This window comes from Cibotium barometz, chromosome 32, assembly GCF_041138505.1.
Source record: "Cibotium barometz isolate CiBa-2024 chromosome 32, ASM4113850v1, whole genome shotgun sequence".
NCBI classification, from domain to species: domain Eukaryota; kingdom Viridiplantae; phylum Streptophyta; class Polypodiopsida; order Cyatheales; family Cibotiaceae; genus Cibotium; species Cibotium barometz.
The window spans coordinates 28,485,976-28,513,869 of NC_141077.1; the positions used below are offsets into that span (position 1 = coordinate 28,485,976).

The 27,894-nt window shown below is 46.2% G+C and overlaps 1 protein-coding gene across 3 annotated transcripts; it reads left to right on the plus strand.

Moving 5' to 3' along the window:
- Positions 1 to 647: 647 nt before the first annotated feature.
- Positions 648 to 27,894, plus strand: LOC147620050 (proteasome inhibitor-like protein). Of its 3 annotated transcripts, none has more exons than XM_086772201.1 (10): positions 648 to 788; positions 876 to 1,050; positions 21,973 to 22,174; positions 22,352 to 22,489; positions 25,926 to 26,015; positions 26,830 to 26,907; positions 27,001 to 27,032; positions 27,155 to 27,224; positions 27,310 to 27,390; positions 27,514 to 27,894. In XM_086772201.1, the coding sequence occupies exons 1-10, from the start codon at positions 699 to 701 to the stop codon at positions 27,572 to 27,574; spliced, it is 1,017 nt and encodes a 338-aa protein (XP_086628327.1). In that variant the 5' UTR covers positions 648 to 698; the 3' UTR covers positions 27,575 to 27,894. The 3 variants fall into 3 exon arrangements, with proteins under 3 accessions (XP_086628327.1, XP_086628325.1, XP_086628328.1); XM_086772199.1 differs by having other exon boundaries at positions 651 to 788; positions 21,970 to 22,174; XM_086772202.1 differs by lacking the exon at positions 648 to 788 and having other exon boundaries at positions 795 to 1,050.

The following is a 27,894-nucleotide window of genomic DNA, read 5'->3' on the forward strand; positions in this document are numbered from 1 at the left end:
ACCGTGCTATTCTTGCACCATAAAATCAAGAGGTCGATGAGATCAATGAACTAGCCTTGAGTGCATTACCTAGTCTTCAAAGAGAATACCTCAGTGTAGATTTGGTTGTTTCTTCTGCACATGATAGAATATTGTATGCAATTGAGTTCTTAAATAGTTTGAACTTAGGTGGTCGTTACCCTCCTCACCGCTTGCTTCTAAAGATGAACACTCCTATCATTCTGCTTTGCAATTTGGACCCTTGCGGGGACTTTGTAATGGTACGAGACTAATATGCAAGCAATTCCACTCAAAGGTGATAGAAGCATAAATTATTACAGGTACAAACATTAGAGACAGGGTCTTTATTCCTAGGATAACATTCATACCATCTATGCTTCAATTACCTTTTGATAATGGCAAGCATGGTGTGTTCATATATAGGTAGTCAAGTTGAGGACCATAAGGTCCAAAATGGGCTTCAAATATAAGGGCTATCTCTCCTTTCCAGTCCCGAAGACGAGTATGTGTTTTTGTGCATGCAAGAATATCTCTTGTCCATCGAAGACGAGTGTATTCACACATACATAGAAGCAAAAACTTTATGCGACAACCTTTTTGTGCAGTCCCGAAGACGAGTATGTGTTTTTGTGCATGCAAGAATATCTCTTGTCCATCGAAGACGAGTCTATTCACACATACATAGAAGTAAAAACTTTATGCGACAACCTTGTGAGGGTGGGCGATTTTGGCTGATGGGCGTGTGCAACGACGCTTACAACGACCTTCTTGCTTGTCAATCAAGACATGTACCTCACTGTCATGTCATCACATTTCTACAGATGCACTAAATAGTTCGTCTTCTGGTCACCTAACGCATATACAGAGCTTTACAGATACGGATACACAGAGCCATGGCTACAGAGGGAGGTGTGTTGGGGGTCATCAGAGCTGCTCGGCCTTACCTGCGCTCCCCTCACGACCGTGTTGCCTTCGTCGTGCACGCGGCCTTTCTTTCTGCAGGCTATTCCCTCACTGCCACAGGATCTCGCGTTTCGCCTGACCTCCCAGGTTTACACTCCCTAATCGTACCCTTAAGCATGCATTTTTTACATCTAATTAATCAAACCCTATTTCAAATCTATATGAATCATGTCTCACATTCTCAAGAAATCACTTTTATTTCGTGCTGATAAAGAACATGGTTAAGCTATCAATTCTCATCGTAATCTTGTTACGTCTCTTCAGAGAATCAAAGGTCTTTTTTTGGGTCTTCGTTTGTGGCCACAACATTAAACAGTGATCTACTAACCGATTGATGAAAGGTGTTAATGTATACGTACACACGCACACGCATATACACATGTAAATTTCATATTCATATTTGTATGACAGTATATATGTAACGCCTAGGCACATTATGTGTGTGTGCCGTGTGCATTGGAGGGGGGGGGTGGTGGTTTTGGGTCGGTTTTGTTTTGCCAAGGTTTTATATTTAACACCTGCAAAATTGTTCACATGCTGAACTGAAATCTCCACTCGTTAAGTAAATATAGATTAGTAGCCCTAGCACCTCCACACACACACACACACACACACACAACCCCCCCCCCCCCCCCCCCCCAAAAAAAAAAAACACCCTGGTCAGGAGTTGTATAGTGACTCTGCTGTTTGCAGCAGGAGAAAATCTCCAGTCTTTAAAATAAAAAAGAAGAAGTCTTAACTCCTCCAAAACTCGGTGCAAATTGTTCTTTCCCCCCCCCCCGGAAAAAGATCCTTGTATTAGTTACCAAGAAAAATAGCGAGAATGGCTAAGTACAAACTCATCTCCAAATGGGGAGCAAGAGTCGAGAAGCATAAAAGGGAAGGATGCTCTTCTCCTCCAGCTGGTTGCTCTAGGAGGAGAAGGCTATCTCATACAATGGGGGGAGGGGAAAACCACCACACAGGTGGTCTATAGTGCCAAGTGGGCTTGCCACCACTCTTAGTGAGAAAGGGACCGTGACACTTGATTCTCAAGAAGGCCTCCCGGCACTTTCGCATGCGGTCTGAGCAACCCCAAAGCTTCCCCCACTGACCACGGAGGGTATGAATGATATCGAGCCAGATGCTTGGGATAGACTCCACTGGCAAGGTGATGAAAGAAAGTGAAGCAAATAGAAAACACAGATGTAGGCCTAGGTACAAGACCTGTAAATGCTAGAAATTGATGTTTATTGCTTGAAAACTGAGCACAAGGGAAGCCCGTAGGTACTGTTCAATGGTAAGAAGTAGAAGCAGTTGCTAATGACCTCAACAAGATGCAAAAGAATGAGATGAAATGGAGTAAAGGGGGGTTAGCCCTTATATACTCCCACCGAGTGCTGGTCGGCAATAGACCAGTAGCATGAAATGCTAAAAAATGCCTAAAAATGGTAGAAAAATGCTCAATAATATGTGCTAAAATATGTCAATGCAAGGTCTCATAAAACGACCAGTACAAGCATGAAAAGGTGATGTAGACCCTCTGGAGATGATATAATCCAACACCTCCTCTTCAGCGCCAGAGGGGCGGTCCAATACCAGCATGCTGAAGTAACACCTCCAAAGTAGCTCTCAGAAGTGGTTTGGTGAAGAGATCAGCTACATTGTCCTTGGTAGAACAGTAGGCTAGTTAAAGAAGTCCCAACGCGATCTAGTCGTGTACAAAATGATAATGCACTTCAATATGCTTGGATCATCCTTGTATTACAGGATTCTCTGCTAGAGCAATAGCACTTTGAGAATCCGAGAAGATAGTAACCGGGGAAGTGTTGACACAGCACAAAGGCTCCAGAATCTGATGAATCCAAAGTGCCTCAGTGGAGGAGAGAGGGTAGGATTTATACTCTCAGCCTCGGTGGAAGAAGCAGAGACAGTCCTTTACTTTTGAGACTTCCAAGAAACCAATCCAACACCAAACATGAAGCAATATCTTGATGTAGACCTCTGAGTATCAATGCAGCCTGCCCAATTAGAATCTGTGAAGCCAACCAAATCAGCACCACTGGAGTAGGTGATGCCATAATTTGAAGTACCTCGAAGATAACGAAGAACTCTCAAAGCTGCCTACCAATGAGACCTTCGAGCGGCTGAAGAGAACTGGCTGAGGACACTCATAGCATAGGAGATGTCTGGACAGGTGTTGGCAAGGTAAAGCAACGAGCCAACAATCTACCGGTACTCTGGGGAATCCACCAAGGGTGTATCCTCCTCCTTGGATAACTTGCATTGGGATCCATGGATCAAGAGAGAGGTGTACAATCTGACAACCCATAAAGTGAGAGCAGCTTCTTCACATACTTTTTCTAAGAAATGAAGATACAATCATCTTTCTGCTAAATCTCCAATCCAAGAAAATAATGTAGAAGGCCAAGGGCAGTCATCTCAAATGTCTCTAAAAGCTTGGATTGAACTTGTGTGATCAACCCAAGATCTGTGCCAGAAAGAATGAGGTCATCAACATACAAAACAATGACACAAATATCTCCATCAGATAGAAGCACATAGAGATTGTTGTCAGCATATGCCCTCTCAAAGTCAAGAGATAACAAAAAGGCATCAATCTTCTGATACCAGGCATGGGGTGCTTGTTTGAGACCATAAAGAGCCTTCTGCAGAAGATACACATGGGTGTCATGTCCCTGAGTCACAAAACCAGGAGGCTGCTCAACATAACCTTCCTCCTCTAAATCTCCATTCAGAAAAGCGGATTTGACATCCATCTGGAACACAGGCCATCTGGCTCTAGCTCTGCTTGTCCGGAGGAATGAAACTCTACCCCCAAAATGATTTTCCACCATCGCGATCCAAGTCCTAAAATTGGCAAAAGCATCTGACTTATGAGCCCGAAAACATACCCAGACTTTGTGAGTGAAATTATCAACAACAAGAAGAAAATATCGAGCCCTTCCAAGAGACTCAACCTCATAGGTCCTGCAAGATCGGCATGTATAAGCTCCAGTCTTCGGGTTGCTCGATGAGTGGCCTCCTCTGGAAATGCATCTTGATGATGCTTGCCCATTATGCAGGATGAGCAGATGTGTGAGAGACCTGAGCTGAGGTAGTCTACTGACAACATGCTTAGAATGGAACTTCTGTAAGGCAGCAATGGGTACATGACCGAAGCGAGAATGCCACAGAGAAGTATCTGCCTCAGAAACCAAAGCCATCAAGGTGGAGAAAAGGTGATGAATATGGGAATCAGTGTGAGGGATCTAGGAAAAAATTGGTGATCTTGTAGAGACCCCCATCATGGACTCCATTGGCAACAACTGAGAGAGTCTTCTTGTCGATTACTTAGATGACCTCATGATCAAAGTACACACCAAGTCCCTTCTGAGAAGCTTTGTATACTAAAAACAGATTTTCGAAAATCCATGGTACATGTAGAACATCATGTAAGGTGGCAGAGGAACCCAAAGAAACATTACCAACACCGGTGACAGGAAGTGAGGAGTTGTCGCCGATGCGAACTGAAGAAGAGAGAGTCTGGTAGTCCTCCAAGATATGGGCCTGATTGGTTATATGGGCAGAAGCACCACTATCACCAATCCATTCCACTACTTCAGGTGTGACAGGGTAGAAAGAGGTTGAGAAATCAACAACTCTACTGTCAAGAGTATACCTCTTCAATGCTATCATTGTCAGGGACCACACCAAGTCTCTGAGTGTCCCATCAGAAACCCACCAATCAACCAAGCTACATCTTCTAGCATGCCACCTGCAACCTGTAATTGTTGTTGCGGCATAGGTCAAAATCAAAGATCAATTTTGAGAAACCCTAACCCACTTGTGAATGCAATAACGAGACTCGTGGCTCAAAACACACCTGTTGTGGAAACGAAAATACATTAGGAGAAATTTGGACTCAAATTGGGCCCTTTAAGGCTTTGCACACATTCTCTCTCTATTAAAATGGGCTCATGGTAAATTTTTTGTAAATCAACTCAAAAGTGAGCGGAGTTTAGACATTTGGAACCTACTCTTTGAGACCTTTCCAATGATATATAGCATGACGGGTAATTTTGCATATTCAAGAAGTCCCCAAATTTGGTGACACTCGACAAACCAGTTTTGGCTTTGGTGGCAACCTTGGTACCTGTGGTGGACGCTCCTTCCGAGATTGTGTATATTTCTGAGATTGAGCCCAAGCTTTTGTGATGGCTGCCCCGACTACACTTCATATGTTCTCTGAGTCTTGTAGGAAAAATGGGGGAGAGACAAAGCTGAAACTGAAACTGAAATGAGAGCATAACTAGAAGGAAACACAAACCATAGACATACCTTGAGATGAGTGTAGACAAGACACAAGATTGATGCTTTCATTGATGTGACACCTACAATATAGTACAAGATTGAGTAGACTGACTTATGGGATAAATGTAGAGGTGCCACATGGCACTAGACTCAAGACACAAAGACTCAACTGAAACTAGACTAGAGAAATAGTACACCTAGTGTGCACTTATTTCCAACACCCTCCTTAAGTGGACACTAGGAGGAAGACAAAAAGACAAGACTATGACAAAAGATAAGACCAAGATAGAGAGACTAGACAAGGATTGAGAGACAATCTAGAAGACAAGATGGACAAGACTAGAAGACGGACATAAAGACTGATAGACTGAGAGACAAAAGATCCTGAGACACCCCTCCTCAAGTGATATCCTCATATGGGTCCACAAGGGTAGGGACAAGAGTGGATCATAGACAGACAGAGAGAGACAATCAGCCAGTAGAGTGGTCCCAGAGAGAGAGAGACTTTCAGATAGACATGAGAGAGACTGACAAATAGAAGATAAATGGGGACATAGACGAAAAATGCCAAGAGAATGTGGGTAGCTAATCCACAAAAGAGAGGCATATAGACTGATAGATAGAGTGTCAAAGACATATGACTGTAAGATCACACAAGATAGACACATAGACAGAGAGACTGACTGATTGTAGATAGATAGAGAGATGGACCTTGATAGATAATCCCTCCTCAAGGGCAATCCTCCTGCTAGAGTGGGTAATGCAGGGGTGCCTCTTGGATAGGGACAAGATAAGTCCATGTAGACAAATAAACATGACATTACCCCATGATCTACATCATTGGTGATCAATGGTGGTAGATAGCATGAAAGCATAGACAAATGAGAGAGATGGGAAGGTCTTACCATATTTGGCAGTGTCTAATCCCGTACAAGATAGAGATATAAATGTCAGAACCCCTTTTTTTTTAAAATTTTTTATTATTATTAAGAAATAGAGAGTAGACTGAAAATACTTCTTAGATGGAGAGCGCCTTGAGGTGCTGCTGTAGAGGTTGCTGGAGTAGAAGATGGAGACATGGAAGTTGGAGTGGAGGCCAGAGGAGAAGATGATGAGGCACAAACTGATTGAACAGCAGCACCCGGCCTGGTATAGACAGCAGCTCCACGAACACACAGCAACGAGAGAATGACGTGGCAGATAGGAGCGGCCAGAGGCTGAGGAGACAAGCGGGCAGTTCCAGCAGATGCAGATGTCGGAGCAGATGCAGCGCAGGCCTTGCTGGAGATGAAGAGGCAGAGGCGTAGAAGCTCAAGTAGAGAGACGGCAGTTGTTGGCGCAGATGTAGGAGCAGAAACAATAGGCGGAGCAGAGGCAAACAGGGTAGCGATGAGGGTAGGGGCAGCACGGGCTGCACCTAGAGAGATGCCATCGAGAGAAAGAGTCGCCCAGCTGAAGCTTGAAAACCACGAGCTAAAGAAACGTTGAGGATGACGTGAAGAGAGCTGAAGTAGAAGCACAGAGAGGCGAGTTGAAGCGGGTGGAGGATAAGCGCAGGAGAGAGGTGAGAGGGATCGGCACCGGTTGAGCCCATACATAGGTGGCGGAGGGAGGAGATACAGCCCGATTGGTGTGAAAGCGGCGGCCCTCACAGCAGCCATCAGCAAGAGAACCGAACCAAGCGCCTGAGGGCAGGCGTAGATGCAAAGGAAGCTTGAGGGCGAACAAACCTGCTCTGATACCATGTAGGAAAAATGGGGGAGAGACAAAGCTGAAACTGAAACTGAAATGAGAGCATAACTAGAAGGAAACACAAACCATAGACATACCTTGAGATGAGTGTAGACAAGACACAAGATTGATGCTTTCATTGATGTGACACCTACAATATATAGGTGAGAAGTACAAGATTGAGTAGACTGACTTATGGGATAAATGTAGAGGTGCCACATGGCACTAGACTCAAGACACAAAGACTCAACTGAAACTAGACTAGAGAAATAGTACACCTAGTGTGCACTTATTTCCAACAAGTCTGCCAAGTTGGATGGTTCCAACTACACTTTGTGGAAGGTGAAGGTGAAATCAGCCTTGTGTGGCGTGGATCTCTAGGATTGGCTTGTTACACCTGCAAATGCCACCCCTCCCACCCTTGCTTCTGGTGGTATGACTCAGGCACAGATTGGTATTTGGTAGGCGAATGATCGTCGTGTTTTCTCCTTTCTGATGTTGAATTGTCAGGATTCTGTTCTCTCATATGTGCATACAGCAGATGCTGCACATGAGGTTTGGAAGGCATTTGCAGATCTCTACGAGATTAAGTCTCCGGGTCGGATTTTGGCGTTGGAAAAGCAGCTTATGAACTTGCTAGTTTCTACCTTTCCATCTTTATCTGCTTTCATCTCGAAGATGAAAGATCTCCGGGACGAGCTTGTTGTTTGTGGCATCACGTAGCCGATCGGAGGAAGGGTGCGCCGCTTCGAAAAGGCGCCGCCAGCTACTATGCGAAGAGGGGGAGGGCGGTCGATATTCGGCGGCGAGGGGCTCAGGGCCGGCAGCTGCACAAAGCGAGCTAGGGCTCATAGCCTGCAGCGAACGAAGCGAGGAGGGGGGGGGTGTTCCATACTCAGCAGAGAGGGGGGGTGTTCCATACTCGGTAGAGAGGGGGGGGGGGTTCTTGCCATGCAGCGAACGACTACCACCACTGGCAGCAGGGAGGGGAGTAATCCAGGTATGCAGCAAGGGTTCCCTCTCTGAAACACACACGGTGCGTGTGTATGGGTGTGGATTTTTTTTTTTGATTACATCACCATGGGCAAAGATTTACGCCAAGTCCACCATCGCTCCGCTGATTCCATACAACACCGAGAAGAGGGGTGGACGAGGGAGTGCTGCGGAGAGGGTGAGGGCTTCACAACCCACGGGTAGGAAAAATTTAGCTTTGATACCACTGTGAGGATTATGTTGTTAATCCCTCATATTGTGTACTAATTACTACTTAAGTACTTAACTTAGAGAACAAGAACCTTCAGGAGAACACTTGAGAGAAGATTGAATTGACTTGAATTGATTAAACTGAGTACAATAGGTCTCTTATATAGGAGATGAAGAGACACATTTGAAGAGGCATGTCCTTTGACGATGTGTGGGAGTATGAATTAGGGTTAGAGTAATTCATGTGTGGGAGACATACACAGAGAAGAACAAGGGGGAGAGAGAGAGAGTTGTGGGGATAAGTCAACTCATGATATGAGTGTGTGACTCCCCTATCACACATGTATATTGCACTAGTACACATAGTGCACTTAGTACATTAAAAGTACAAAGTGTACTATGTACTATAACTTATGGGCTTGTACACACTATAAGGGTGGGCATAACGCCTTTACCCCAACAACCTCCCACTTAAAGGCAAAGTGCCCTTAAATGAAGGAAAAGAAAAAATCAGCATGTACATGATAATATACAAGGCCATATCAAGGCTGAAACTGGCCTCATCCAATGCCCATCAAGTGTCTGCAATGAGCAAACCGCTCCGGAGGCAAACTCTTTGTCAACAGATCAGCCGGGTTGTCATCCGTATGAATCTTAACAAGTTGAATTTGCTTGTTCTCTATCACCTCTCTGATGAAGTGATACTTCACATCCACATGCTTCGTCTTTGCATGAAAGACAGGGTTCTTTGCCAACTGGATGGCACTCTGACTGTCACAATGCAACAATGGAATATCCCCTGTATATCCCAAATCAACCACTAATCGAGATAGCCATAATGCCTCCTTGCAAGCCTCTGTGGCTGCAATATACTCGGCCTCTGTAGTAGATAAGGCAGTGCACTTCTGCATCCTGGATATCCATGACACAGCACCTCCTGTGAATGTAAACACATAACCGGTAGTAGACTTCCGGTTATCTGGATGACCGGCATAATCCGAATCCATGTAACCATGCACTAATGCATCCTGTTTGCCAAAGCAAATGCACAAATCCTGTGTGCCCTTCAGGTATCTCATGACACCTTTCACTGCTTCCCAATGCTTCTTGCCAGGGTTGGCCATGTATCTAGAAACCACTCCCACTGCAAATGCAATGTCCGGCCTAGTAGCAACCATGGCATACATGAGACTGCCACAAGCTGAAGCATACGGAATCTTGGCCATATCAGCCCTGTCTCTATCTGACTGTGGGCTGTCCATAGCACTGAGTTTCACATATGGAGGCAAAGGAGTACTAGTCTTCTTCCCCCCGTCCATATTGAACCTCTGCAAAACTTTGCCAATGTATTCCTTCTGAGACAAATACAACACATGCTGATTTCTGTCCCGAAGTATCCGCATACCCAAAATGTGATTTGCATCACCCAAATCCTTCATATCAAAGGTTTCATGCAGCCTCTGCTTCAAGGCATCCATCTCTTTACGAGATTTCCCGGCAATCAACATATCATCAACATACAAGATGAGGATCAATAGACTGCCATCCAAAGCTTTCTTGGTGTACAAGCAGTGATCTATGTCACTTCTCCTGAATTTCTGGGATTTCATGGATGTATCAAATTTATGATACCATTCCCTTGGTGCCTGTTTGAGCCCATAAAGACTCTTTTTCAGCTTGCATACAAGCTTCTCCTTTCCACTTACTGCAGAACCCTCTGGCTGTTGCATATATATCTCCTCATGGAGATCACCGTGAAGAAAAGCAGTCTTCACATCCATCTGAATCAAGTCCAGATCATCATGTGCAACCAAAGCTAACACAGCTCTAAGTGTGGTCATTTTGACCACTGGAGAGAAGATCTCATCAAAGTCCACACCATATTCCTGCTTGAAGCCCTTAGCCACTAACCTGGCTTTGTATCTTGGCTTTGCATCTGGTGCAACTTTGACCCTGTAAACCCAATTGCATGGCAAAACCTTCTTGCCTGCAGGCAAATGCACCAACTTCCAAGTTCCATTTTTATGCAGAGAATCCATCTCTGACTTCATGGCTCGCTCCCATAGAGCTTTGTCTGCCCTCTGTAAAGCCTCCTTATAACATGAGGGCTCCCCACAGTCAGTGAGCATCAAGTAGTCAACCCCTGGAACAAACCTGTCAGGGGCTCTGGAGGGTCTAGTGGACCTCCGTACCCAATGACCATCATTTGTAGGTTGCTGTCCAGCCTGCATATCACCCATTGGTGGCTCCTGTTCCATGCCATAAGGCTGAAATATCATGCCCGGTATCTCCTCTAACTGTGGTATATCCATAGGGATATCTTCTGCCATCTCTGGCTGTCCATTTGGACCATTTTCAGCACCATTTAAGGGCTGGTTTTGCTGCTGTAATGGCTGATTTACAGCCCTTGGTTGTTGTCCATGATGTCCATCATCATCAAAGATGACTCTGCCAGGCTCCTGTTGCCTTGCAGGCTCCTTATACATGCATGTTTCATCAAAAATGACATCATTGCTGCGTATAATCTTTCTATTCATGGGATCCCAAAGTCTATACCCCATTTCACCTCTGTCACCATATCCTAGGAATATGCATTTGTGAGACTTAGGATCAAGTTTGGTGCGCATCAACCAAACACTCTCAAGTGCTTGTATGACGGAGGCTTTCCTGTCCATACTTCCTCTGGCACTTTCCCACCAAGCCTCGTGTTAGGTGACCTGTTTATAAGGTGAACGGCTGTCATAACAGCTTCAGCCCAAAAACCATGAGGTAATGCAGCATGTGACAACATAGAACGGACCTTCTTCTGTATGGTCCTGTTCATCCTCTCTGCTGTCCCGTTTTGTGGAGGATCATAAGGAGTAGAGAGCTCCCTCTTGATGCCTTTAGCATCACAAAAGTCCTGAAACTGTTTGGACATGTACTCTCCACCATTGTCGGAACGCAAAGCCTTCAGTGTTTTGCCAGTTTGATTCTCAACATGAGCAACAAACTTCTGAAACACTGAGAATGTATCACTCTTCAAACAAAGAGGATAAACCCACACCTTGCGTGTGGCATCATCAATGAAAGACAAAGTATTTTGCCCCTCCCAAAGAAAGCTGAGGCATCTCACATACATCTGTATGCACAAGCTCTAACTGAGCATTTTTCTGTCCAAGAGCTTTCTTGTGGGGGCACTGTAGTTGCCTACCATATATACAATGCTCACAAAACTGAAAACTTGAAAACTTTAGAGAAGGCAAGTAACCCAAACGAGACAATTGCTCCATTCCCTTGACACTCATGTGTCCCAACCGGCTATGCCACATAGAGATTTCCGGCAGCTCGGTTGCATTTACATTAGCATGGTGACAAACACCTGCATGCATGAAGTAAAGAGTGTCCACCTTAGAGCCTCTGGCAACAACCAGTGAGCCCTTACTAATTTTCCACTTTCCACTACCAAATGTGGTAACATAATCAGCATCATCAAGCTGTCCAGTAGAAAGCAGGTTCTTCTTGATCTCAGGCACATGCCTGACATCATGGAGCATAAGCTGTGAGCCATCTGAAAACACAAGCCTCACATCACCTCTGCCAAGAATCTTGCATGCATGGTTATCACCCAAATAAACCACTCCTTCATTGCCAGCAGTATACCTGACAAACAAGTCTCTGCAACCTGTGACATGAAAGGAGGCACCTGAATCAATGATCCATGAGTGCATACCATGACCACCTGTAAGAAGTGAATGGGCATCAAGTGAAGACGTAAATAGGACCTCATCCTCACTGCCACCTGCATGTGACACATTGATTTCTTCAATCTTGACTCCACTTTTGCCCTTTGGCTTTACATCTTTGGCTTCATCTTTCTCTTTGTCTTTGCCTTTTCCCTTTTCTTTTTGATCATTTTTCCATTTGTAGCATTGCTTTTTAATGTGTCTCTTCTTGCCACAATAATGGCATTCCAAATCCTTTTTGGAGCGAGACTTGCTCCTTTCCCTTTCTTGGCTTTTACCCCTTTGCTGGGATCTCCCACGTGCATTCATTGCATTGGACTTTCCAACAGAGTTGTTTTTCCTGTTCATCTCTTCTTGAAGAAGAGCACCCTCAACATCTGCATATGACAGCATAGCATTCGAATTGCTAGTGGCTGTCCTGAATGTATCCCAACTCTCTGGCAAAGTGCATAACAGAAAAGTGGCTTTGAACTCATCGTCCATTGCCAACTTTTGATTAATGACCTGGCTGACAATGCCATTAAACTCATTTAAATGGGCTGTCATAGACGCCCCTTCCTTCATCTGAAGACCTATGAGTTTCTTCAACCAATACACTTTGCTTGAGGCACTTTGTTGGGCATACAAGTCCTGCAATCTCTGCCACATTCCCCAAGCTGTCTTCTCTTCACGAATGCTGAAAAGTAATGAGTCTGACACAGACAACATGATAGTAGATCTTGCCAGCTCATCCATATCTTCCCACTCTTCAGCAGTAAGAGAAGCGGGCATTACACCCCTTTCTTTGATAGGCTTGTGCTGCTTTTTCTGGAGCAACACATTGTAGCACTGGGTTTGCCAAATATCATAATTATGCGAGCCTTCAAGCTTCTTGATATGAAGCAATGAAGAGCTCTCACCTGTGGTTGCCATAGCAAAATGCAACCTGTCAATGCCTGACTCCCTGCAAGTGTGCAAACACTGCACCAAAAGCACACAAAGTGCTCACAGTTGTTCTCCCAAGCTTTATCTCCCACTGCGGAAGCACAAATGCAACTTTTCTCCCACTTTATGTGATGAAATCACGAAAATCTGGTTGCTGCAGATTTTGGACAGCACCTTAAATGTGCTCTGTTGCCCTTCCAAAGTACTGTACAGCAGTACCAAGTGCTCACCAATGATGTACCAAACCTGTACCGGCAAGTGCAACAGCTGAAATTGAACCTTTTGGTCACTCAAAACAGTGTATAGCCATGCCAAAACTTTGCTGATCATACATGGTACATTGACGCACATGAAGGCATCCAATTTCCTGCAAATTGATCCTGATTGTGACCAATTTCCTGCAAATTGATGCTGATTGTGACCAATGTCACCCAATTTTGCCAATTTTGCTCAAAATTGAGCAATTCGGCACCTGTATCTGCTCAATTGATGACTGTACTTGCTCAATTGCAAATCCCAAAAAAAAAAATGAAGCAGAATACCTTGTAATTTCTGATTTTTCTTCAATTTGCAGGCTGAATTTTGTTGTTGCAGGAAAAGGGGGTGATGCTGCTGCTGCTGTTCTGTGCAGGTGGGGGGGGGGCACTTCTTGCTGATGTGCCTGCAGTGCTGAAGTTGTACGGATGGCTGCATCTACCACTAGCTCATCCTCGAAGATGGGGATTCTGCTCATGACTGACGTGGCCTCATCTGTTCGTTGGCGGGATTCCTAATGCCATGCTCCACCAATACCTGGCGCAGCCGCTGCATCAATGGGTAGACTGGGCTGGCGGGATCATCCGCAAACGTGAACAGGTGAGAGCCGTCGAAGCGCAGGCCTGCAGAGAAGCGTATGTTGTCTTTCTCCACGTCGCCTACTCACGCGGACCACTACCCGGCTTACGAGCTCGCCTTCGCCGCCTCCGACTATTAGCGCTACGGGTTTAATTGGCTGTTGGCTACCTATAGCCCACGTAGGCGTGTCGCCTTCGCTCACGCCTTGTGGTTCGCTCCACGCTCGACGTCTGGTTGCGCTGGTTGTATTGACGCCCGGTGGTTTTACATCGTCAGACGCCCAACATGTCTTACGCCTTGTGGCCAGGCGTTTACAGAGCCTTACACCTAGTAACCTGCCGTCGACCAACAGACGACCTGCTGTGCAGCGCTTTGCTGCGCTGCCTGTAAGCTGAAACCTGCTGGTCGCTTCTGGCCTCTTCACACACAGGCTGCGCCCAGCCCTAGACCACGTGCTCGCCCAGCCCTAGACCGAGCACAAAGGCTCTTCACGATTGCTGGCTACCTTCCTAAGCTGATTGCTACTGCACAGAGATTCGAAGGGCACCGGCTCTGATACCAGTTGTGTGGGAGACATACACAGAGAAGAACAAGGGAGAGAGAGAGAGAGTTGTGGGGATAAGTCAACTCATGATATGAGTGTGTGACTCCCCTATCACACATGTATATTGCACTAGTACACATAGTGCACTTAGTACATTAAAAGTACTAAGTGTACTATGTACTATAACTTATGGGCTGGTACACACTATAAGGGTGGGCATAACGCCTTTACCCCAACAGACGAAAGGACATGACCATAGACGAAAGGATACAACTTTAGGCTAAGGGATGTGTCTATTCGATGTAGAGGCACAACCATTCATCAAGGGATACAACCATTCGTCGAAGGGATGTGGCTATTCGATGAAGAGGTACATCCTTTGGTAAAGAGTCGCAACCAATCGAGGGTAGGGGTTCCCTTGGCTGGTTACTCTTTGCATCTGCAACAGGAATCAGCAATGAAGAGAGTATCTGATACGTACATACGTCACAATTGTGACATTATGTGTCAGTATTTGCTTGGGAATAAGAACCTCATCAAGTTTCTCTACTTCCGATTGAGCAAGTTTCTCTACTTCCGATTGAGCCTCATCTGATACATCCATAGGCACCCAAAACATGCTTGCACTCCACCCAAGTGGTAAGCACAAGTCCCTGATGTAGCATAGTAGATCACCATTGCTAAACATAGAAAGAAGCTGCCTTCCGAACCCATGAAGCCTCCGTGAAGATACCACTGATGACAAAGTGTGGAAAGCCATAGCCTTCAATCCATCTGTTGCACCATAACACTTCAACTGCTTCTTGTTCTTGGTTGACTACTCCCTGTCCTTGGTGTCTTTTCTCCTGAGCTTCATCCTCAGCTTTTGCTCTTCACCTCATATAGGCAAAGACACACAATCCTGCACTGTCTCCTGTACTTCCTTTTCACTTTCCTCATGTAGAAGCTTTTGATGTGACAACCACGGGCTCGCCTCCCTGAGAAAGTCGATGATATCCCGGCAATGGAACCATGAAACCGGCCTTCAGAAATCTGACGGGCGGTGAAACAAACACTCGCACACAAAACACTTCATCACCCATGGGGACTTGGAAAAGGAAACAAACAGGGGGAAGCTAGAGTGCTCTTGCAAATAGTACAAGGACACCGATTGGCCCCAAAACGCAGTGGCGTCCCTTGCGGTATTTCTTTACTTGATCAAAGTATGAGTACAAAGTACAACTCGTAGAATCCTCTACCAATAGGATCCCTCGAAGCTTTCACCCAGGACTTCCAAATAAGAACTCTCGTTATTACAGCAAAGCATTCCATAGAGAAGGCACACCTGTACAACACCTCCCTGCTTGAAAAGGTGTTCTCCATCATGGATCCCACAAACCCTTTCCCAAACAGCAGTAGGGCTATAGCAAACCATATGTCCTCCCCTATAGTCACAGCTTGCATGTACCCTCGAGAAAACTACAACCTGTTCCCATGAATCCAGAGACATGCTTTCCACATGAAACCAAAGACCTGTATGCGATAAACCATAGACCTGTATCCCATAAACCATAGGCCTGTCTCCTCGATACCAAAGTCCTGTTTCCTCTCGGAAAAACCATCAAATCACGGTTGCCAAAACCTAGAGAGAGAAAGATAGAGGACGTGTCAAGCAATCCTTGAATACACATAGGTCCAAGACGAAGAGCAACAACACATCTCTTCCAAGAACATCATCCTGTGCATCTTAGCTTGATCCTTTGTATCCCAGTCTCATAAACAAGGCCTGCCATCTTAGCTTGATCCTTTGTATCCCAATCTCGTAAACAAGGCCTACAATCCACGATGAAAGAGAGAACAATATCCATGCACTAGGGCCTATAATCTACGATACCAAAGTTCGCCTGCCTGGCTGCTTCCACACACGCAGCCCAACAGATGCGCCACACAAAAGCACGAACGCCCATAGCACAGAGGCGTGCCCAATAGCAGCCCACGTGTGCTTCTGCGACAACCTGGATGCGACTCCTGCAAACTTGCGTAGCCACACAATCCAGCCCACGTGGCAGCATGGCGTACAGTTCTGGTGCCCGCTTGGCTGCTGTCCATATACGCAGCCCAACGCAACCCCTTTGCTATGGAAATCTGGTCAGAAATGCCCATGACACTATGTACTTGATTCTTCCAAGATCAATAAACATTATTTGAGGGAGGAGCCGGCTATTCCGGCTCATTGTGCATCTCTTGTCAATTCAACAAATTACATCTTGTATTGTGCTTGTTGGTTGTCCATTAAATCTTAGTGTATTTAAGTGTATTGATTAGCATCGTGTTCAACCAAACATTCCACATCAACCGGTTGAGTTACATAAGGTGGTAGAGGGTAGCCTTGAGCAAGAAAGTGGAAATCTGTCGCCTCTGGCTCCCTGAATGCTGTATGAAGCCGAGTAGAGTCCCGAAACACCTCGGATTCACTTCTCTGGAAATCCCATCCTGCATGTCGTTCTGTCCTAAAAGCCCCAATCTACTCTGTCATAGGCTTTCTGGAAATCAAGAAGGAGAACAATAAGATCTGCGAACGCATCTTGGCCGAAGCGGTCGCCTCTCATAATGTGAAGATGTTGTCCAGAATGCTCTAATGTTGAACAAAACTTGGCTGTGTACCGTGTATCAAGTCAGGGAGGAAGGGCTGCAATCGTTGTGGCTGTGATGGCCTTGGCTAGATTTTTGTAGGCGGTCCATAGGAGGGTGATGGGTCTCGAGCTGCCGAATCTCCAATCTTTCACCACCCTCCTTGGGAATCAAGTGGATCAATCCCTTTGACAACCGCTCCAGCGTGGCTCCCGTAACCATTATCTCATTGAAGACAACTCTGAGGCCGCCTTCCATGAGATCCCAGTTTCGGAGAAATAAGGACATTGGAAGCCTGTCCTTTCCTAGGCATTTCTAGGCATTTGCCTCTAGGTAATGTCGTCGTAGCCTTTGCCAGCTCCTCGGTTGTGAAGGGGGTTAGCAGGAAGGTATGGAGAGCATGAGGGACGAGTGGACCACCTCTCTCGTATGTTGCAAACTTGCTCATGTGCATCCAACAGCTGTGAGGATATGGGGGCACCCGTGAGAAGAGAGGTGAAGAAATCTATGGCAATGGCTCTCACATGCTGGGGCACCGCGGGGCCGCCAGGGGTGGTACGAACAAAATGCCTCTTGATAACCGCGGGTTCCACCAATGGAAACCCAATCGCGCCAAGTAACCTCTGCAACCTCACCACCTCGCAAGCAGCACCACAAGCAGCCCGGTACTCTGCCTCTGTCGATGACAAGGCAATAGTTGGCTGCCTCTTACTGCTCCATGAAACCGCTCCTGAGCTAAGGGAAAAACTGTAGCCTGATGTCAAGGTCCTCGTATCTGGCTCTCCTCCCCAAACCGAGTCACTCCAACTTCGGAGTCTGACTCCATCCATCAATCCCCCTCCTGTGTAAAAGAGTTGTTACGATGGGATGCCAAGTCCTGGAAACTTGCTGAAGACCACTCTAAGGCCTTCGAAAACCTGTAAACCACCCCCTCTGAATCCGGAAACACAAAGCCTAGAGAATGTGCAACATCCACCTCCTCCTACAAGTAAGCAACTGCCACCTGCCTGGCCTTCCGACAGGTCCGCGTGGAAAGAGCTTCCTCAACTACAGGAGTTTCTCTGTCCCGAATGCTACGTTTCTCTGTCCCGAATGCTACGAGACATCAGAGCATAGGTTACATGTAAAGTTTCCTCTGACTTACGAACACAAGAACTACCAACATCTGTACTGGAAAGTTCCTGCCGACTGCTGCCATCATCTGGCAAGCCATCCACCATCTGGTCCGGGAAAGCCTGCACTTGCAACGTATCCGCACTTAAGTGGCCATTCCGAGATTGCCACTCTTCACAAAACTGAGGACCTGGGAGAGAGAGTGCTGAAAGTTTGTAAACTCCATTCTCCACTCCGCCTTCCCAAACTACCTGGCCTGTTGCTTTGTCCCGGAGAGCAACAAAATGCTCATCAAACTCCACCCGTATGCCAGCCTTGCAAACCTGATGAACTGACAACAGATGAAAACCAAGTGATGGAACATACAACACTTGGGAGGAATGCTTCCCCCCTCTGCCATCGGGAACTATCTCCAACCTGCCCTCACTATGAACTGGGATAGTGGATGTATCCCCAATAAGGATGTGACGAGAATACCTGCAAAGATCCTGTAAAGCCGTGCGGGAAGGAGTCATGTGCTTGGAAGCACCATTGTCTAGAATCCACTCCCAAGTATCCATAGCGGAGAGTCCTCCAACCTCCTCCTTGCACGAAGAAGATGAAACACCGGTATCCATAACCTCCAGGTGCACAAAAGCTGGAGTCTTCACGGTTGCGGCTGAGGATTCCCTTCTCGGTGCTCTGCTTAGGACACTTCCTCCAATAGTCTTTCTCGCCACAATCATTACAGGTCCTCTCGGCCTTCAGTTTCTCTCGGTCTGAGTCGGGCTTCTGCTGAGAAGACTTCTCCGATGAAGCCTTCCCTTTGCCCTTGTTGTTGTTATTACAGCCTTTCGACCGTTGGCCATTTAAGGCCTCAGAACCTTTGCCCTGTGGAGCGTTCGTGAATCTTTCCTCCTGGTCCAAGACCATGGGCACAAGCTCCTCCCATGCGATGGTGCTCAGCCTGCCACTGATAATCAACGAAGAGTAAAAAGGTGAGTACTGAGAGGGCAAATGTGATAGCAACGTTATGGAGAACTTCCTGCTGAAGAGCATGCAGCTTGTTGATATGCTCCCGCATCGTCGACAACTTTGCAAGATTCATCACCCGCATCTGAACTTCCAACGAGATCCTCTTCATGGGCGATACCCTGTTGTAGAGAGAAGCCAAATGCTGCCAAATACCTCTGGCCAGCGTCATATGCTTGATGTGGTTGATCACCTGTGGTGTGCAATTGAGGAAGATGAAAGAACAGACTCTGGCATTGACACGATCCCATAACTGTGCTGCCTATGCCTCTCGTTCCTTCCGAATAGAGGGTAACTCCCCTTCCTCTAACTCCGGCCGTGGAACCCTAACAACAATGAAATCAACAAGGTCATAAGACTCCAAAACAGATTCAATCATTACCTTCCATATGCTGTAGTTGTTCCCGTCCAACTGACGGTCCACTGGGAACGTGGGGAGTGTCGGGATCTTCACGTGCTTCTGAGCCATCTCAAGTAAATCTGCCATTGTGGGAGTGTAATTGAAAAGGGAGGGTGGGTGGGAAAAAATGAAGAACTAAACCTGCAAGTGGCTGTCCAGCAACAAGGCCCACCTTTCGCTTGCTTCTCCTCTTCCCGTACGGCCCAAAACAGTCCTCCAATCAGCAACACAAACAGCCCCCCTCTTGCTCACATAGTTCCCAAGATCTTCCAAGAGCCTAGAGCTCTGATACCATGTCAGAATATGCAGCGGAGATGAAGACAAGATCTGAAAACACTAGAGCAAGTGCACAGCAGAAAAAACACAGAAATGAAGAGAGAGAGAGAGAGAAGCGTATAACTCTGCTGTATACACAAGGGAAAATCCCGGATACAAGATGAGATGTGTGTGTGTGTGTGGGGGGGGGGGGGGGCAAGGGCCATTTTATATGGCCCCACATAGCGAGTCGGCCTGCTGAAAAGCAGCCGACAGCCAGCAAAATAGCCACGACCATCTCTGCCCTCCAGTCGGCCAGAAGCAGATCATGTTGGCCAGCTACAGGGGACAGCCTAGGGGCAGCAGAGTCCAGTCGGCCAGCATTTGGAATAGCCGACAAACACAGGGCAGCCTCCCACACCAAGGAAAAATATGGAGAGGGGAAAAATGAGAAAACACCTAAATCGGGCGGGCACACCCACAACAGAGGCCCTGGTGTAAATATACAGACAGGAGATGATTGCGAACAAAATGCTCGTAACGGTTCTCTGACACAACTGTATCCGCGTGTCCTACTTGCCCAACATGCCCAGTGGTGCCACTCTGCTTTGGAAGTGTGTTGGCGGTTTCGCCTTGTGCTAGCGCTCTGCCACTCTCTTGCGCTGGGATCAACTGAGGTTGGGTCCTGGTGCTGTAGTAGGGGGGGGGGGGTGTGGGGACCATTGGAGGTGTCCTCCTAGATTGCCGGCGCCGAGGACAAGCTCTAGTGAGGTGTCCCATCTGTCGGCGGATGAAACATTGGCCAGGAAGGCCAAAGTACTGAACTTTGCAAAATGTGGTCCCCCCGAAGGTAAGGAAGCGATATGGCATGAGGCACTGACTCCAGAGAGGCTATGCAGATACGAAGGGATGGAATCCCAGTCGTTCGAGCGAGAACCGAAGTGGAGGTGGGGGGGATTCCATCCCTCTCCCGATAGCACCATTTATCACGGGAAAGCTTGAGACACGAGCCAAAGGGTTGGATGTTGGGTCGAAGCCGTGCTACCACCTTGCAAAGAAGGCCTGGGCCATATGCATGCGACGGGGCTCAGCTGCATGACTTTGTCTAAAGATGTAGGCGAATCAAACTCAACCTGATAGTAGCCACGCCCCAAGGGATGAATATCATTGATCTTTCCAGGTGTGCCAAGAAGGCTTGCCTGTAACATATCCCTGAGCTATTTGCGCGTCAGGCGGCTACCCACAATCTTGCATTCCAAGGTGGGGGCCTCCAAAGATGCAACTGACGAGGCGAGAGCTGGAGGTCCGATTCTGAAAAAGAGAGGCAAGGGACGGCGGCCTCAGTTGGGGATGACGGAGCGGCTGCCATGGAGTCCTCCTGGGGGTTCAAGACCAGAGGTTGCCGAAACTTGCCACATAGAAAATTGCTCGAAAACTAAATGCACTTGACCATGAAGATGGGGAAGAGGGTATGGAGGGGCGATGTGGGCGGAAGTGCAGAACGGAAAGGGGGGAAAAGGCGGTGCCTGGGTGGCGGAGGAGGAGAAAGGGCGAGGAGGTTCACAGGAGGGGACGGCTCACAGCCTGGCGTGCTGTGCAGGGAGGTGAGGATAACAGGCAGCAAGGAGGAGAAAGCAGAGCAAGGCAAGGGATTAGGCGAGGGAGGCAAAGGCGGGGGCTGAGGCAGATAAAGGAGCAAAGTCGGGGGCTAAGGCGAGGGGGGCTGGGGCGAGGGAGGGACAGCAGCGCGAAGGAGGGGGAAACCGCTTGGTGGGGGGGGGGGGGGGGGGGGGGGGGGGCAGAAGAGGAGATGAGGGAGAGGGTGCAGGAGAGGCAAAGGCGAGGGGGCCACAGGGGGGGAGCAGCAGCGTGATGAGGGAGGCAGAAGGGAGGCGAAGGCGAAGGCGAAGGCGAAGGCGAGGGAGGGACGGGGGGATGCAGGCAGGAGGCAGTGGGGCGGAGGAGGGAGGGCTGCACACAGGAGTTTGGGGGGTGGGGGGGGGGGTGGGGAGCCAGGTGAAGGAGGGGGGTTTTGCACATAGGACAGGGGGGGCACAGAAGTGATGGCGGAACAAGTGCAGTCACGTGCAGGGAGGAGCTCCAGCTTCACTCTCCTATCTTTTGTTTTCGAAACACTACTCCGGTGCAAATTGTTCTTAGTGTCACTTTGATTCTAGCACCTGTAAAACTTTAGCCTAGTGCAAGACCTTTTTGATAGGGTTTTTTAAATCTCAATTTCTGTGCACACCTTCCCCTCCCCTCTTCTTAAAAAAAAAACAGCCTCCCTCCCCTCCTCCGCCTTGCCCCTGCCCTGGCGAGGAATCATATTCAACATATCTGAAATAGCATGACTCTGTTTGCAGCAGGAGATGATGAGAATGCGGAGGTTGGTATTGAGGGATGGAATGATATGGATGGTGCATATGCTTTTCAGTACTCGGGTGCAGGTCAAGCAGGTCTTCGCAAGTCAGTGCTGGTGAAATGTGTAGCTATGGGCGACATGCTTATGGTAGATGCAGCTCCTGCTGATGAGGAGGGTGATAAAGAGCCTCTCCACTTAGAGATCAGGTACACTCAAAATCTCAATTTATCAAATGCATCTTTCTATTTTTACTTAATTCATAGGTATATACTATCTTTGATGGTGAGGTGGTGCAAGATGTAATTATTGCCATTGTTAAGAAAGATCTACATTTTTCATATTTGCACTACGCTTGGGCTAATATTTTCTGGATTGGAACGCAGAGTTTCAGATTACGTTACGACTTCAGAGGGGACCAATTATGGACAACTTTTTAAGAAACTGAATGAGCTGGTTGAGAAAGTTAATTCTTGTTTGCTTTCCAAGCTTTCTGCTCCCAAAGAAAGTCCGAGTAATTCAAGGTAATTATCTTCATCATGCTTTCTCCGCCCATATTTTCACATAATTTTGTTATCGTCTTTCTATAAATGATGTATAAACACTGTCAAGTAGATTGAAACCAGTGAATTAAGGGATCCTTTTGTTGTTGGGCAAATTCTATTCCACCTAGCGTGGCTCAAATGGCTGGTTGACCAGCCAAATTGGGCTCTAATCTGCACACCAACCGTCCAACGTCAGCACTTCATCTTTGGGATTGTCCACCGGTCTACATTGCAAACTCAAGGAAACAGTCTCTTGTGTTAATTATGGTCGTGGAAGCTCTTGGGCATTCATGAAAACTCCTTCCTACTGAGTTTCAACCTGAGGTTAACTTTCTACTGCAGGCGTTGCAGTTGTCACTATTGCATCTCGTGCTTGAATCTCTCTGCACCAATTTGCCAAAACTTGGTTGAACATGAGCTTTATGTTGTTAGCCTTTTCCTTGATTTGGGCTTCTGGTTCCTTCTCTTGTGTGTATTGGCTGCACGTTCTTCTTGTTCCCATTTGTACCGGGTGACAGGTCTGATGTTACCGCTCTTGAAAGTTTGCAACTTCTTGAGCTCCCGCCAATATCTCTCATCAGTGTTCTCCTTTGGTGTACAATTCATGTTGGGAAAGGGAATCTTGCCACCTAATTATGCAAACTCTGTTTCGTGCACAAAACCTAAGCTAGACCTGTGATCCGATCTGGTTGCAAAAAACCTTAATGCAAAGCTATAATGCTGACTTGGCTGCTTGCTAACCCTAAATACACATATCGGGACATATTTGGAAAAACCTAATGCAAATGCACAAAATTGGTTGTTGCAACTGCAAAAAGCAATCGTGATTTGGTTGCACATGCAAAAATGCAAACCCTAATCTAGCTACAAACGCAAAAACACAATCCCTAATTTGGTTGCAAATGCAAAAATGCAATCCTAATTTGTTGCATGCACTTCTTGCAACCCTAATGCAAAAAATTGTTGCCAACGAGGAGGAATTTAGATGCTTTGATGTCAATGTGACATGCTGCGGAAGTGTGGTTTGATTAATGCTTAGCAAAATTGAGATTAAAGCATAATCAACTATGCAAACATACAATAGAGAAGACCAAGTAGACCTAAATTACTATATATTGTCATAACATGAATATATACAAAGAGCTCCCCGATCTATGCTAAGATTTGATAATCGTGCATATCCACCATGCGATGCAAGTCATGTTGACCTCTGGTTGAGAAACTCTTAGATGAAGCCGACCTCTGTTAATCGATCTAGGTGCCTTAGCTTTGCAGACTTTGAATGATGCCCCACAATGACCCTCAACTTGCCCTTATATAGTGGCTGAAGAACTGGTCGGTTGCTAGGTCTGGCTGGCCAATTGTGCATGACTAGATACAATGTATCTGAAATCTTTCCACATTGACTCATCATCCTTGGGCGCCTTGCTGTCCAGCATCTGGCTGCTCAAAATTGCAGTCCGTAGCCTTTGATCCTGCCCAAAAAAGCAGCATGGGTCAGACATGCTCATGTGCATTGTCTTCAGTCTCAGTTGCAGTTTCAGTTTCCCATTCGCTTTCAGACAGATGCATTAAATTTTCTGAAACATTTGAGGCAATGTCCATGCCTGGAACTTGCCCACAATTCATTTCCCAAACAACATGCAAACATGACATAAATCACTCAAAACACTCCATCTTCCAGAGATTTGCACCAAATTTTTATATGGGAAATTTTATGGGAGGTCATGGCTAGTGACATTCTCTATCAATTTCAGCCTTGTGCTAGCTGATTTCCGTTGATTATTGAAGGCGACTTGCTTTGTTGCTCCTTTGCGACTATGGGTGCATGTGGGCTTGTGTTTTTCTGTTACGAGGTGTTGAAGTGGAGGATGATGAGGAATTACTGGCTTTGGGGCCTATTTATAGGACCTTCCGCCCTCCCAACCCTACAAATGGGAGAGCCCTTTAGAATCCCTTGAAAAGTGTGATTAAGGTCATTTAATGCGTACATACTAGGCTTAAAGGTGCCCAACCCTATGCCCCTTAGCCAAGCTGCCCCAAACTGGTCTTAGTTGCCTTAAGCCATTCCATTCCTGCTCTTTGTGCCAATCTGTCATTTGATTTTTCCCAAACACACGTGTCGTGTATTTCCAACAGTAACCGACAGCCTCCAACATTAGTCTTAGCTGCTCTTTGGTTTCCTCACTTGATCATTTTCACGTGCGTGTGCTTCCAGGCATTGCTTGACCCCCCATTGGCATGTTCGATCCAATGCAAACCCTAACCTAATCTCACAAACACTCCACAACCTTGTTCTTGCAAGCCAGAGCTCACAATGATTTTTCTACCCCACTTCGCCCGTCTACCTTGTAAATGCCCTCATGAAGCCATGGCATGTGCATTTGAGGACTAATGCATGTGACAAGCTTATCAAGGTAGTATACTTGAATGGTTTTTCTAAGTGCCACACATGGATTTGAAGGCTTAGGAATGGGTCGATTGACGAATGTATATATTTGCTCCACGGATGGGGATGTGTTGTAATTGATGTTCCATTCTCACAGAAGCACAAAATGCTTTCTCGTGCAATAGGTGGCCTTTGTTTCATATTATCCCTTGTGTGCAAGGGTTGGGTCAAGGCACAACATCAAGTACATTGGCCAGCCGCTTCACTATAGTAATCAAGCTGCAGCATGGATCCATAACGGGATCAAGAAAGCCTTTCTAGAACACGATTTAAAAGAGAAGATTCACTCCATTTTTTAGCCTAGACTTCTACCTTTTGACTTGGGTCCAATGGGGGTCATTTCAAGTAATAGCGTAGTCTTCTAGATTTCCCAATCCTACGTATAACCCTCAAGAGATAATGAAGGACATGTGGTACTTTTACTGAAGGAACCAGAAAAAATATTAGGCAATGTATCAAGTACTTTTTCTCAAGCCAAACTTTTCACTGGATAATTATTTCATTCACCATGTAGAGTATGCCTTGTCCTCCTATCCAAAATCTTTGCTGCATTTTGAAGACTAGTAGGCGCTTCCTTATCTTCTAAGTTATTCTCATCATTCTTGACTGATTTGCAGAAAAAATGGATGTATTATGCATTATTCTGGTAGCTTGATTCAGCAAGTGATCTTGCATATCTTTTCAAGTGCTTTAGTGTACCAAAATATCTAGTGAATAGCTTTTCTCATTGATTGATCGTAAGTGTTTTCAGACGAATCAAATACACCAAAGAAACCTTTATATCCTACATCTTGGCTTAAGGTGACCTCTGTAGCAGCATTTGGGTTGAAAGTAATCAAGGCCAAGATGAATCAGGGGTGGCATACTATTATGGAATGCCCAATGAACTTCAGTGCTTTACAATATTCTATTCGAGACATTGGGGTTTTCTAATTTTGCATTGTTGAACTCGTGGCATGCTTGCAGAAAAGGGAAGGATTTGAGAGATTCTGGCAGTGATGAAAGTACAAGTCATGTTGGTGTCCTAGTCGACGAGCCACCACCATCTATGCATGGGTAAGTACACTAGGATTGAGCTAAAGTTGGCTAGTTTATAGGTTGTAGTCTCCTTTTTTAACTTTAGAAAGGGGCGAGGTAGTAGGTAGTTCCATTAACAGTTTGTGTACTTTTGTTACTTGTATGGGATTTAAAAAGAGCATGCCTTGTGTCATTTGGGTTGCGTATTTATCCCATAAACAATAGGACTGATGTATGTACATAAATAGTTCTTCTACTGTGTGCCAGTCGATTCATTCACAGCCAATTCTGTCAATGATTTCCATTTTGGACACTTCATTTGTAAGTTCTCACTCTTTTGTGGAGGAATACAAAGGAGGACTACTCGCTGTACAGTTTTCGAAAGAGCACACCTCACAGTGTGTATGGATGACCCTTGAGACACATTCCGTTTGGAGGAGGATCTTTCCCTTTCCTCTTTCTGCTATCTTCTGTGGCCTTCTAGAAAGATGCAATGGGTCCATGTGACTTGTTACTAATCTCCTTGGTACTGAGTAGTCTACCTAAATGCCATTTCATTTCCTGTTTTCCATATCCAGATTTGGGTCTGTTGAATGGAAATCCCTACATCTCTGGCCAGCTCTTACCACAATTTCGTGTCTACTGGGCATGGTAAGCCTGATGCTGATGATGACTGCTGCTATGCCCCGCTTTTTGGGAGGTCTTTCTGGGGTGATGTTCATTCAGATAGCACTTTAGCTCACCTATACACACTGTACCTTGCCTGTCCAGCGATGTTGCCAGCAGCCAGACTTCATGAAAATCCATCGATGTCCCGTGACTTTCTGACTAGATTTAAGTGGGGTGATTGCAGACTCAGGTACCCTCCTATTCCTGCCTTTGGAAGTAGTGATTTGCTGCCAGGACCTGGAGCAGGTGTTTTTCCAAGCAGGTATTTTCCAGCTTACCAATTCAAGAAAATTATGGTGGGTTCGTAGTAGTGTGTGCGCTTTTACTCAGCAAATTCCGTGGCTGTTTATTGCAGAGTTGATCCGGGAGTTGGTGGAATGCTCCTTGGTAAGTAGTCTTACATGACAAGTTTCCTAGAAATGTGCACTGCTTAGCATCATTAAAGCTACAAGGGGCACCTCTAAGCTTATCAGTTGCTAAATAATATGAGATACTTACTCAACATGCAGGACCAAATGATCCACGATGGGGTGTTGATGTGGGTTATGGCCGGACAGCAGGGTTTCCAGAGGGTGGCAGGCAAACTCTCTCGTCTTTCTTTGTTAGGAAAAACATTCTGTTGTGACTCTATTATAACATATTAACTTTTGGGCTTAAAATGCAGAGGGATGATACCGCCAGGAGCCAGATTTGATCCTTTTGGCCCTCCAGGTGTTCCTGGTTTTGAGCCAGATCGCTTCACAGGGTGAGCGTCTTCCTTTTTTTTTTGCCTCTAGGCATAATAACTCTAAACCTCAAGCCATGAACTCCAAACCCTGAACCCCTGCAAGATGTGATGACTTTTATTTGTATTATTTTTCTGTCTTAGGACTCGGCGGCCGCCTGGAGGAGGAACAAATCCTGATTTGGAGCACTTTCAACCTTTCTGAGGATATAGCACGTGTTTGCCTCAAAATAAGCTGGGTACTCACTTAGAAGTTGCGCGAGGAGGAACATTGGTGTTGGTTAAAGTTTAGGGCTTTGTAGCCCATTCACTAAGAAGGAGAGTCCAAAGGTTTTGTGAACAGCACTTGGGTATTGTGGTGGTTTTTTTGTTTATGGCATATATGACCTATAGCACTGTACAGAGCTTGAAGTAGCTCAGCTGAACGGAAAAATCACCTCAGAAAAGCATAGTTTGAGTCAATGGACATTGTACATTACTTAATGATGTTCTATAAATGCACTAGCACTCCAGTGTTTGTAAGTA

Bases quoted from the DNA above. Each gene is read 5' to 3' on its own strand.
- LOC147620050 (XM_086772199.1), top strand. From the start codon at position 699: ATGCGACAACCTTGTGAGGGTGGGCGATTTTGGCTGATGGGCGTGTGC. The intron at 1,051-21,969 runs GTTTACACTCCC...CTCTGTTTGCAG, and splicing joins CGTTTCGCCTGACCTCCCAG to CAGGAGATGATGAGAATGCG. The intron at 22,175-22,351 runs GTACACTCAAAA...ATTGGAACGCAG, and splicing joins CCTCTCCACTTAGAGATCAG to AGTTTCAGATTACGTTACGA.